This window comes from Dromiciops gliroides, chromosome 1 (assembly GCF_019393635.1).
Source record: "Dromiciops gliroides isolate mDroGli1 chromosome 1, mDroGli1.pri, whole genome shotgun sequence".
Lineage (NCBI taxonomy): Eukaryota > Metazoa > Chordata > Mammalia > Microbiotheria > Microbiotheriidae > Dromiciops > Dromiciops gliroides.
The window spans coordinates 479,897,659-479,909,829 of record NC_057861.1 but is presented as its reverse complement, the minus strand read 5'-3'; the positions used below and the strand labels follow the sequence as shown (position 1 = coordinate 479,909,829).

The 12,171-nt window shown below is 35.2% G+C and overlaps 1 protein-coding gene across 5 annotated transcripts in view; it reads left to right on the top strand.

Annotated features, from left to right (window-relative positions):
- PAM (peptidylglycine alpha-amidating monooxygenase) overlaps nucleotides 1–12,171 on the top strand; it is a 310,801-nt gene that overhangs the window by 177,777 nt on the left and 120,853 nt on the right. For all 5 annotated transcript variants that reach the window (XM_043982355.1, XM_043982346.1, XM_043982336.1 and 2 more), the window contains exons 8-9: nucleotides 10,190–10,238; nucleotides 11,572–11,639. In XM_043982355.1, coding sequence (XP_043838290.1) covers nucleotides 10,190–10,238; nucleotides 11,572–11,639 — 117 coding nt within the window. The remainder of the gene's footprint in view (nucleotides 1–10,189; nucleotides 10,239–11,571; nucleotides 11,640–12,171) is intronic.

The window sequence follows — 12,171 nt, the reverse complement described above, 5'->3', positions numbered from 1 at the left end:
CATTATTTCCCTTGATATTCTTGACTTTTTGTTTTTCCAGATGAATTTTGTTATTATTTTATATAGGGTATATATATTTAAAACTTCCTACCCCACAGAGAAGCCACTAAATATCTCTTTTCTTTCTCTGCTATACATTGAGGCTTGTTTGTCTTATGAAATTGTTCTAATCTTATTAGAAGCACAATCTTATATACCATTTGCTCCCCATATAGAAGTTAATTAACAGTGCTATCCTTGTTTTGTTCCACTGCTTTAATGCAAATAGGAGGTGGAGCTCTAGGGAACATTGTTAGCAATAGTTAGGCTGCCTGACCACACTGAGGCCTGGATTAATCAACCCCCCTACCTGCCAGCCTCCCATGGCCTGCCTCTTCCTTTCCCTTTTGCATTTCCTCTCCCTTCTCCTTTCTTTTTGGCAGCCCCACCCAGTATCTTACAGACATACAGTTCTAGTGGTATGAGGAATGTGCTAGTCCACTAAGGGAAGAGGAAACCTTTTTGGCTTCCTTGTCATCCACAGGATAAATGGCCCAGGAGGAATTTCGTGTCAGAAGTTTTATCAGAGTGCCTACTACCTGTAGGGAATGTTATCCTGAATGTGGAAGTGGAGATGAATAGTGGTTTTTAGCCTTTAAAAAAAAGAAATCTTTTAATTTATTGTCATTAATAAAGTTATATTTATTGCACTTTATGGTCTATAAGTACCATATTGCATTTTAATCCACAAGCATAAATCACTTAGTCTAGCCTAGGTTAAGGCTGGTCAAGAATATTTTCTGTCTTCACATTCAGGCTTACTTGTTTTATTGAGCTATTTTCATTTTTACAGAGGAATAACCATAAATTCTATTTCCTTGGCCTTTCATATTGGACTTTCTTCTCAGGATCTATTTATCTATGAAGTGAGGGTGTTGGACTAGATTATTTCTAAGGTCCCTTTAAGCCTTAGCATTTTATGATAGAATGTTTTTTTTCCTCCCTTGTCTCTTCCTAGTCCCCAAATTCAGTAGTCTGAACTAGGCTTTTCAGACTGGGTAGGTATAAAGTCAGGTCTTAAAATACACATTTGGGAAGTGTCTTAATTCAGAACTTCTCCTACAAGTTCTATTCTTACTGTTAGCCTGCTCTAACCATTCCCCTACCTTGAACAATCCATCAACAATTTTTATGTGATTGGTATAATGTTGGCTTTTAGGGTGACTTTAGAACTGTTCCATAATTGTTTTATATTGATATTTTTCTTTTATAATTTACTCTTTCCACAATCTCATATTGCCTCGTTAACCATTTTAATCCTAGGATATAGAGCTATAAGGGACCTTAAATTGAATGTCTCCCAAACTGCACCTTGGAAACTTAATACCTGGTTAAGAAGATAATGTCTGATAATGGGATTCATACCATAGGACTGTGGCTTAAAATATAAAGTTGAGAGACTTCTGTCAGGGCATTGTATGCCCCTAACAAAGGCTGATGAAAATGCCTTACAAATGTAATTTTTAAAATGTCTTTAAATTAAATATGATAGTGGAGGGAGAAAATTGCCCACATTTATCCACCAAGCTAGACATACCATACTAAAAGGCTAATAGGTATTAATAGCAGAATGCTGTCCAGGTGAAATGTAAAATACTAAAGACATTAAGAGCTTTTCACTGAAAATTCTCTGTGACTTGAAGTTCTATAGCATCAGGAGGAACAGTGACATTCTTGACTTATCTTTCTTTGTGTTGCCAGTATTTGTCTATGTCTTATTTCCTGATTTGATACTTAGAGTATGAGATGAGCTCTAGACTAAATGAACTTTAGAGAAAATTAGCCCTTTGAGACCGAAGGCAATAATTTTCTTGAATCAGAAGTGACCTGCAAGCTAGAGCAGACTGAAAATCATCGCTGAAAGATGCAAAGGCTAGCTGAAGCTTCTGAGTTTGCATGGGGCAAGACTTCCATCTGGGAGTTACAAAAACAGTAATGCATCATTGTGACAAGCATCATGTTAGAGTTAAAAGGTCACAATCTTCATGCCAAATGCTATGCTAAAATATGCTTTTGGCCAAATATTCTCTTGCTGCCAGAATATCTCTAGATATCAAGGGCTCTTAAGGCCTCAAAACCCCATGGTAGAGGTCAAATAGGTCTCCTTGTTTGAGTGTTTCTATCTCTCCTTATAGGTTTGTGTGTGAATACACACACACATATATACACACATGAATGCATATATACACATACATGTATTGTGTGAATGTGTGCGCATATATACACATAAAGATATGCATGCACTTGTGTACATATATATTCACTATTCAAATTAAAATGCAATAAATTTGCATATGAACAGATGATAACTGTAGGGCCTCTCATTTGGAATAGCAAATCCCGCTTTTAAAATACTGTGTTTGTAATTGACTATTTTAGGTAAAGTAATAACAAAAAAGAGGGGCATTATCATAGATTGGATAGAGGTCTAACCTTGGGATCAGGAAGACAAGTTCAAATGCTGCTTCTGACTCATACTAGCTGTGTGCCCATGTGCAAAGTCATTTGATCTTCTAGTACTCCAGGGAAATGTCTAAAACTATAAATTAAAAATGAGTTGCCATTCTGCATGGGTGGAAATTTTTCATATTAGGAGTACTTCACACTGATGAGATCACAAGTCTAGGAAAATGGACAAACAAACAAACCATGGATGAATGTCCTAATGTATAATAAATTCCTTTGCTTTTTTATTTTTAGTTTTCATTTTTCCCAACTAGAATTCCACTGTGGAATATGCTACAGTTTACTTATCTATTATTACCCTAAGAATTTTTCAATTCAAATAATGAGAATTATAATTTCCACTAGACATGAGTTATTAAAAATAAGAATAACATTAAAAAATACTTAGAAACAAAAGACATTAGATTGTGAACATTGTCCTAGCATCATAAATCCCTCATTTCCTACATTAATATTTAATATTAGTACTCATGATCACAATTAAGATTCTAAATCTACCATTGCTTTTGGTATAACAGCATACTTAGTTGAATTCTGTATATTTTGATTTCTGAAGTGTGGCGAGTAAAATTATATGTGGTCGTCCTATTTCTTTCCCAGAAAATTAGCCAGGGTTTATCATATATTTGTAACTTAGAAATTAGAAGCTACTGCAACAGTTTGGGGGCATTAAGCATTTATTAAAGTATATTAAATATTAGTAAAGAAAGCATGCATGGCTCTGAAAGATAGGAAAGCCTAGCTTGGAAATAGAAGAGAGAGAAGAGAGAAAATGGGGAATCCTAGAGGGCTGAATCTACTCTCACCAAGTTCCTGGACCAAAGACAGTGAGTGTCTGTGCAAGCTTGCTGTGGGCAGGAGCAGAGCCTGCCCATACACATTATTCAAAGCTAACTGGCTAGCATCACTCAAATCTGTTGGTTCACTGGATTTGAGGGTGGTTCGTTGAGTCATGCTGAGGTCAGAGCCCAGAGAACAGATCCTCTGGTGAGAACAAGCCTTTCAGGTAGGTGAGGTTTCGAATGAGGTAACTTCCTGATTCTGGGCTGACCTTAAGAAAGGTCAGGCCCGGCTTTCTCAGCAGGGGCCTCAGAAGTCCCAAAACCCCTATTATTAATAATTGTCTCAGAGGAGTTTTCAGGAACTTATTGATATTTAAATATTTAATTTTTCTCTACAAAAATAAACATAAAACCAGCACTCTTTTGAGAAATATTGTGGAATTTATAAAATTCAACTTTTCATTTTAGTCATCAAAATATACTCTATGAGAGACCAAAGTTTGGGATATTTTCCTAAATAAATTAATATTCTTTTTAGGTTTCCACTTAAGTTTTCACCTATTCTCTGTCTAACATATGACATTCTTGATTTTGAATATATTTCTTTAAATTAAATGATTTTCCCCCCTTCGGCCACAGTAAATAGACACTGTTATGTAGTTGCTAACTACTTTAGATTTTTTTTAATGAAACTTCCAGTATTGTGCCCTTATACTCCCTGAAGATGCCTAGAGAAAGTGGGGAGATAGTATTTTAAAAAAAACATTTTGGAAGGATAGAAATATTTGTTGTTGTTCAGTCATGTCTAACTCTTTGTGATCCCCTTTGGGGTTTTCTGGACAAAGAGAGCAGAGTGATTTACCATTTCCTTTTCAATCTCATTTTACAAATAAGGTATTGAGTCAAGCAGGGTTAAGCGACTTGCCCAGAGTCACACAGCTAGTAAGTATCTGAGGCCAGATATGAACTCACAAAGATTAGTCTTCCTTCCTTCAGGCCCAATACTCTATCCACTGAGTCACTTTGGTGCCCTTGGGTAGAAACATAGTGGCAACTTATTTGTTTCTTCACTGTATTTGTGATCTCATCAATATATCTATTTCTTGCATCAGAGAAGATTGCAACCCTATGCTTACTTTTTCATAGTCAATTCTGAGCTATTCTTCCATAGATCCTCTACTAAGCATTCACCTAACATACTGGAGGCTTTTCTCCATGTGTTTTTACATTGAATAGGTGCCAATGAAACAGCCGGCTATATACCCACTATTCTGTATTCTCACCACATGACATTTCCTTATGATAGGTACCTATGCCTACCATGGATCTTCCCTTTGCATTCCAGGTGACCTATTACTGTGTTAGGAACAGTTAGGTGGTGGAGTGAATAAAGTGCCAGCCCTGCAGTCAGGAGGACCTGAGTTCAAATCTGGGCTCAGATACTTACTAGCTTTGTGACTCTGGGAAAGTCATTTAATCTTATTTACTCCACTTCTTCATCTGTAAAATGAACTGAAGGAGGAAATGGCAAACCACTGTAATATCTTGACCAAGAAAACTCCAAATGAGGTCACAAAAAGTCAACTAATCAGCTAAACAACAAATTACATTGATTCCATCGAGACTGCAGCAGCCCAAGATTCACAGCTATACAACAACAACAACAAAACACTGCTATTTAAAACAACAACACCAACAACAAAAAATGGGTCTTTGCCCCAGAGAACAGGATGGGGTCATTAAAAGCACTATGAGGTTGCTCAGACTCAGTGTAGTCCACTCTCTTCTTCTTCTTCAGTTCTAAACCCAATCATTATCCATCTGTATTGCCTATCCCAGGTATATGTTATGATCTGCTAATTTAGTAAACTAGCCAGGCAGCGACAGTGATGATAGTTATATTCATATTGGTTTTTTAGAGTAGAAAACCTTTTTGTAAAGCCCTGATCAAAAAAAAACTGTTTTAAGTCACATAAGACTTCTGATTTGATATAAGCTTTTGGGGGATACTGGAGGGAGGAAGGATATTGGTGGTGTTTTTTTTTTTTAATGAAAAGAAATGAACTTATATCCTTTCCTCTGAAGGTTCCTATAATAATAGTTGTTATATAACTTTCAGGTTGACAAAGTGCCTTAAGTTGATTATTTCATTGGATCCTCACAATAGTAAGGTGAGGGAATTGTTACTATTATCTCTATATTAATGATTAAGAGCCTGAGGCACAGGGAGTTTAAATGATTTGCTTAGAGCATCACATAGCTAGGAAACATCTGAGGTAGTCTGGATTTGCTCTTTTAGATTGTAAGTCTAATGCTCTATTTACAACAATCTATTTGGGAGAAATTTCAAAATTCTTTTTTTTTTAATGAAGCCTGGGGCCAAAGCAGGGGCCTTTAGATATTCATACTACTGCTTTAATAACTGAACTATTTCAGTTATGTTATTAATTGGCTAATGAATAGTTTTATAAATCTATGTCCTCTGAAACTTGCTGCCCTTCCTCCTATGATTTCTCCCATATTTTGCTTCAACTGACAGTGGTTGACACAATATCATTGGTAATATTCATAATACTCTCAATGTTATGGCACATTTCAGTCTTAATTACAGAGTTCTTAGATACCTCCTGAGGTGTGCTAATTCATTTGCAAATTTCTTCCTATTTTACGCCTTTATAAAAAATCATAGTAGAATATGATCAAGTAAGCTATATGACTGGGTATGAGATATTATTAGATTGGGTTTTTCCCCAGAAAAGATTCAATGAGGCAATTCTCATGTATATTCCTGCTCAGTTGGAGATGGACTTTTAGACAGTGGTTCCTTGATACTTTCCAATTACAATGGAAAATTAAATTCAGTAGGATTTTTTTTAGGTCAGAGGAGCTAAATCCTTGATCCAGAGTGTGATCACCAATTAATCATTTTTAATGTAATGCATGGTGACTATATTTCAGGTTGCTAATATGCAGTGCATAGTGAAACCATTTCTCTTTGAAAATGGATTCAGTGGTTTATTAAGATGCCTACAATATTTTACATCAAAGCTATAACCAGACTGAAGCTGCAATCATAACCCCACATGGGAACACCCATCCTCCATCTAGAAGCTCCTCCAACACAAGTCATTTAGATTTTTATGTGAACCATAAGCATTAGGGACTCCATTAGTACAAAATTACTGCATTTGGCTATGCTATGTATTGGTCTTTCTCAACATAAAAAAAGAAAAATGCAACATAATAGCAGAACTATGTAGAACAACAATAAACTCTTTTCTTTCAGTCCATTTACAAGCATTTTTAAATGTCCACTATGTGCCAGAGACATACTAACATGGGCACATACTTGTCTTATTGGAAATAATTTGTGGAGAGGGGGTAAGAACATTGTGGAATATGAATATAGTAGAATATTATTGTGCCAGGATAGCAAACATGGGAAATTCAGAGAGGCATGAGAAAAATTATCTAGACTGGAGAAGAGTAAGGTGATGCAAACCAAAAGACTAGTGTATTCAGTGACTACAGTCATGTGGATAAGGACAACACTAAAACAAAATTGAATGCAAAGTTGTTTGACTAATGTTGACCCCAGTGAAGAGGTGAGTAGATATACCTTCCTGCTTTCATCAGAGACATGAGGGATAATTGATATGGAGTGTTAATTGAACTATCAGGTATAATCACTACGGCAGATGATCTTGTTAGGCTGTTCTTTGTTGAAAGGGAGGGCTCATTGGATTATTATTAACGATAATAATAATAATAATAATAATAATAATAGTAATCACATTTACATAGGGCCTACATTGTGCCAGATACTATGTTAAGTACTTTGCAAATATCATCTTGTTGGAGGTAGTGAGTATCTAGAAATAATTGATGGAGCAACAAAAGGTATCAGTGGAACTTAAAAGAAAAATAATCAAGAAAAAACAACTGACATAATTACCAACTTTGGAAACAAAAAATTATCTTTAAAAAGAAAATTATTTAGAAAAAAATCTGTGAAAATTTGCAATTTAGTAGGGTACATAAGACTTATGATCACAAAGAAAACTCGAAATTGGTTTTTACCCTGGGCAAATCATTAACTATAATATAAAATCAAATTTGGTAAATGCATAGGGGAGGTTCAAGATACCATAAGAATTCAGGAAAAAGAGGTTATTTTTTGAGTGTTAGGGTATGGAAAGCAGTTAGACAGTCAATGTTTCATAGAGTTAAGTGGCATTTGATCTGGTTCATAGGTAAAGTTTAATTAAATAGAGATGAAAAAAGAATCTATTCCAACTATGAAGAATGACATGAACAAAGGATAAAAACTGAAAGGTGTAGATGGTGCTGAGGAAAGGAAACAGCAATGTCTAACAGGAACAAAAAGCATTTAAATGAGAATGCTTTGAGCACAGGCTAGAAAGATATTTTGGAGGAAAAATTTGGAAGGCTCTGAATTCCAGCCCAAAGAGTTAGTATTGAAATGCTAAATTACCTCAAATACAGAATATATCGATGGATAATATCTTGCTATCTTATTACCAAAGTACCAAATATGATTAATCAATCTGTATTCCAGCTTTTTTTGTATGTTAGATCAAAATGCCCATGGCAATACTTAATATATTTTGTCATATGTGATGATATTTTTTGTTCAAACAAGTTATGGGTGAAAGGGAATATTCTCTAAGGAAATCTAATCAGGGTTTATGTGTATATTTCACTTATAGTTATTTTAAAAATTACTTAAAGAAAGAAACTAGTTTTCTTATATCAAAAACCTTTCTTCAACTAAATTAAAATTGTCTTCTCTCAGCTAAATTAAAATGTAAGTTTTTATTGTTACAGGTATTGATAGGTTTTTTTAAAGTGTTGTAGTTAAAGATGTGTTTTAAATTTGTTTCACGAAACTTTTCATCATCAAAAATTCAGATTAACCACTGATATGTTATCCACAATGGGCAATTTAAAAACTATATTTTTGCTGTTTTCTATAAACTTAATATTAATAAGGAAATCACACTAGTCTCTTCCTCCAAGTGATTATGGAAATAAGAGCTAAGCCATTAATAATTTTGTCTCTATTTGATTTAAATGAATAAGTATTTGTTGAGTGCTTAATATGTGTCTGGCCAGGCCCTAAGTTTGGTGAATATAAAGATAAAGATGAAACAGTACCTCTCCTCAAGAACTTCATCAGGGAAAAATAACATAACACAATTAAGGTTAAATAAAATATGTATGGGCAACTAGGTGACACACTGGATAGAATGCTAGGCCTGGAGTCAGAAATATTCATCATTCAGCAATAGTATTAGAATTAGCAAAGGGGAAAAGGCATAGAGTGAGCAAGGAGCAAACCATATTTAATGAAAAAAAAGGGAAAATAATCTAAAGTCAGCTGGTGAAGAACCCAGTAGAAGAATATAGCCTAGAATGATGTAGGCAAGGTTTACATCTAGATCAGAGGCATTCGCTTCCATAAATATTTAGTGATATATAAGGCAAAGAAGCAGCATTACGTAGTAGAAAGAGAATGACCTCTAAATTCAATCTTGACTCTCAGAAACTGCCTTGTGACCCTGGGTAGGTCATTTAAAGCCTCAGCGCTCAGTAAAATTTCTAAGACTATAAACAGTAGAACTTGCATTGATAAAGGAATCTTCTTCACCATGATTCTTCTCCACCAAAAAATCATAGGCCTATATGCATGTGTATAATGTTTTTAAATCTACTGGTCCCAGTGGAGATAGGCATACTATGCCTTAACCCTCTATATTAAAGAGCCCTTCCCCTATACACCCAGGAATGTGTAAGTCTGATTTAGTCTTATAAGAGTCAAACCTCCAGAGAAAAGGATGTTGTTCTTTTGCCACATGATCTCTTTGGGTTTTTATATGCCAACCTCAGGAAAATTAAAGTTCTTATTTTGGCAGATGTCTAGGATCTTCCAAAAGCTGAGGTGATAGGAAAAGAGAGTATACCTAGTGTACAATGTAGATCAGATTTTGGGCAACTATTAATTCATTCCACACAAAAGAAATCTTAAATACAAGAGACTAAACTGAACATTAATACTTAAAGAAACAGCAACAGTAGCATAACTATTATTGTACTCTTTCAGAGACCTGATGAAGTTTGTGACACTGCTTGAAGTGGCATTTTACCTTTCACCTCAGCTCTGCACTGTCTAGGTCTATATCTTTTGTGAGTCAGGCTAGGGCCTGGACTTATCCTTCCATAATAATGGGTCACCTTCTCCTCCAAGAATTGCCGTAGTGGATGTGAAAGGAGTACATTTTCTTCAGTTGAGGAACCCTAGAAATCCTGACGTCTCAGACTCAGAAGGTTGCCTCCAAGACTGGACATGTCCATCTCAGAATTGTTATATATTCAAGGAAAACAACACAAAGTGAGTAAGGCAGTCAGGGTTCCCAAGAACCAAGCTCATGATTTCCTAGTTCATTATGTCTGCTGGATGAAAAAAAGGTGAACTCTCCTTCTGTCCTTCATGAGAAGACCAGGAAAATGTATAAAAGAGATGAATTGGGGGAAAATAGAATCAATTCCATTTCAGACATATTGAGTTTCCAACTCCTATGGGACATCCATCCTGTTGGAGATATCCCATGATCATTTGTCAATATGGTTTTAAAAAATCAGGAAAGTCACCTGCATAGAGCTAATAATTGAAATCACAGTTGAATCTCTGTGGATGTTTGACTTCAATTACCAACTTTCCAACTTGTGAAATATCTGAGGACAACTAAGAAAATATATATCAAAGCAATTTATAAACTGTAAAGTGTGATGTGATGTGATGTGATGTGGTAAGAAAATTTAATCATGTTGAAATCCCTCTATTGATGTGTCATATTTATAGTGTGTCTTTGTGTTTTCAGATAACCACAAGGATTGTTCTGGTGTGACCTTGCACCTGACACGTCTACAGTAAGTGCTTTTAAATATAGAATATATTCGTGAATTAAAACTTTAAAATCAGATAGTTTTCACTGGGACTACCATACCCCTTTTTCCTACCTCACTGACTCATAGCTCAGGGAAAAAATTAGCATTATTGTGGTAACTAAGGACCTCTTACCCAAGTCTTCCACTACTACCTGGACCACTGGCTCTGGTCTTATTTTGACCAAATCATAAGGATTAGCATTAGGAGGGAAGTGGGGAAAGAAGAGGACGGATTTAACTTTTTCTGTATTTAATATTGTATCTTTTCTTTATCATATAATCAGTCAGTATTTTCTCAATATAGTATACTGATTGACCTTGAAAAAAATTTTCATTGAATTGAACTTTAAAATTAAAATGAGGGATTTGCCCTGTCATATAAGTAAGTATTGGATCTATTTGACCAGAAGAGATGTGGCAGTAAAAGAAAGAAAGAAAGAAAGAAAGAAAGAAAGAAAGAAAGAAAGAAAGAAAGAAAGAAAGAAAGAAAGAAAGAAAGAAAGAAAGAAATGTAAGATGTAGCTTCTTGTTCTTATTTCTTTTGGTTTGGGTCTCCTACATTTACTTTAGTCAGAAGTATTTTATTCTGTGGAGCACAAATAAAAATATCATCTTTGCCTTTCTCCACTTCATGATCATGACTTATTCCTTACAACCCATTGCCTCCTTTATGCTCTCTCTCTGGGACCAATTGTCTCTTCTTTAAACAACCCCTCCCCCTTCAATTGTCCTGGCCTCCCCATTTCTCAACCTCTTCAACTCCAGTGAGAAATGTCCCCAATCTACCTCAAATATGAGAAGTGAGGGGCAGCTAGGTGGTGCAGTGGATAGAGCACCAGCCCTGGAGTCATGAGTACCTGAGTTCAAATCCGGCCTCAGACACTTAACACTTACTAGCTGTGTGACCCTGGGCAAGTCACTTAACCCCAATTGCCTCACAAAAAAATATATATATGAGAAGTGGTCATTTCATAGACTCCTCCCATCCAACTGCAAAAACTATTAGATTTTAACAACATTTGTGTCATATAAGATATTCTAAAATGTAAGTTTTAATCATAATTTAATTCTATTTTATTGTTTTTAATTATTTGAGGGAAAAATAATTTTATATGTGGTATCTCCTTTACTGTAGCACTTTCATGCTTTTCATCCATCTAGGAAACACAGCAGCTTTTGTTATGCTCTATGATCTAAAAGTTCTTTATTAATTAACATTTGCTAATCTGATATTTTATAGCATATTTGATTTTTACAAAACTATAGATTTAGTAGTTGTCCTTTTTTTTGATAAATATGTCGTTTTTTTCTACAGGCAGCCTTTAATTGCTGGCATGTATCTTATGATGTCTGTGGATACTGTCATACCACCAGGGGAGAAAGGTGAGTGAAGTTATATTAACAATTTTTGTTACTAAATATTGAATTTTTAAAATGCATTAGAGCCTTGGTCCAAGATCCAGCTCAGTGACACTGGCTTCCTGGATGTTCCAGAAGCACCAGGTATTTCCTCTGGCTGTTCCCCATCCCCAATATACTCTCCTCTCTCTTCCCCCAAAATGGAACTCACTGGCTTTCTTTAAGTCCCAACTAAAATCCATATTCTATGGGAAGAATTCCTTAATTCCTCTTAATTTCCTTCTTTTAATTATTTCCTTCTTCTTCAGTCTGTAGATTGTTTTGTGTGTATTTGTTTCCCAGTTGTCTTCCCCGTTAGATTGTAAGCTCCTTGAGGCCAGAGACTGTCTTTTGTCTCTTGTTGTATCCCTAGCACTTAGTACCTGGCACATTGTACGCACTTAGTAAATGTTGATTAGTTAACTGATTAAGCTGGGTGACCCAAGCAAATTCCTTATCCTCTATGTGCTTGAAGCAACTTTCTAAGTCTTATCTATTAAAAGCCTAGTTGCATTTA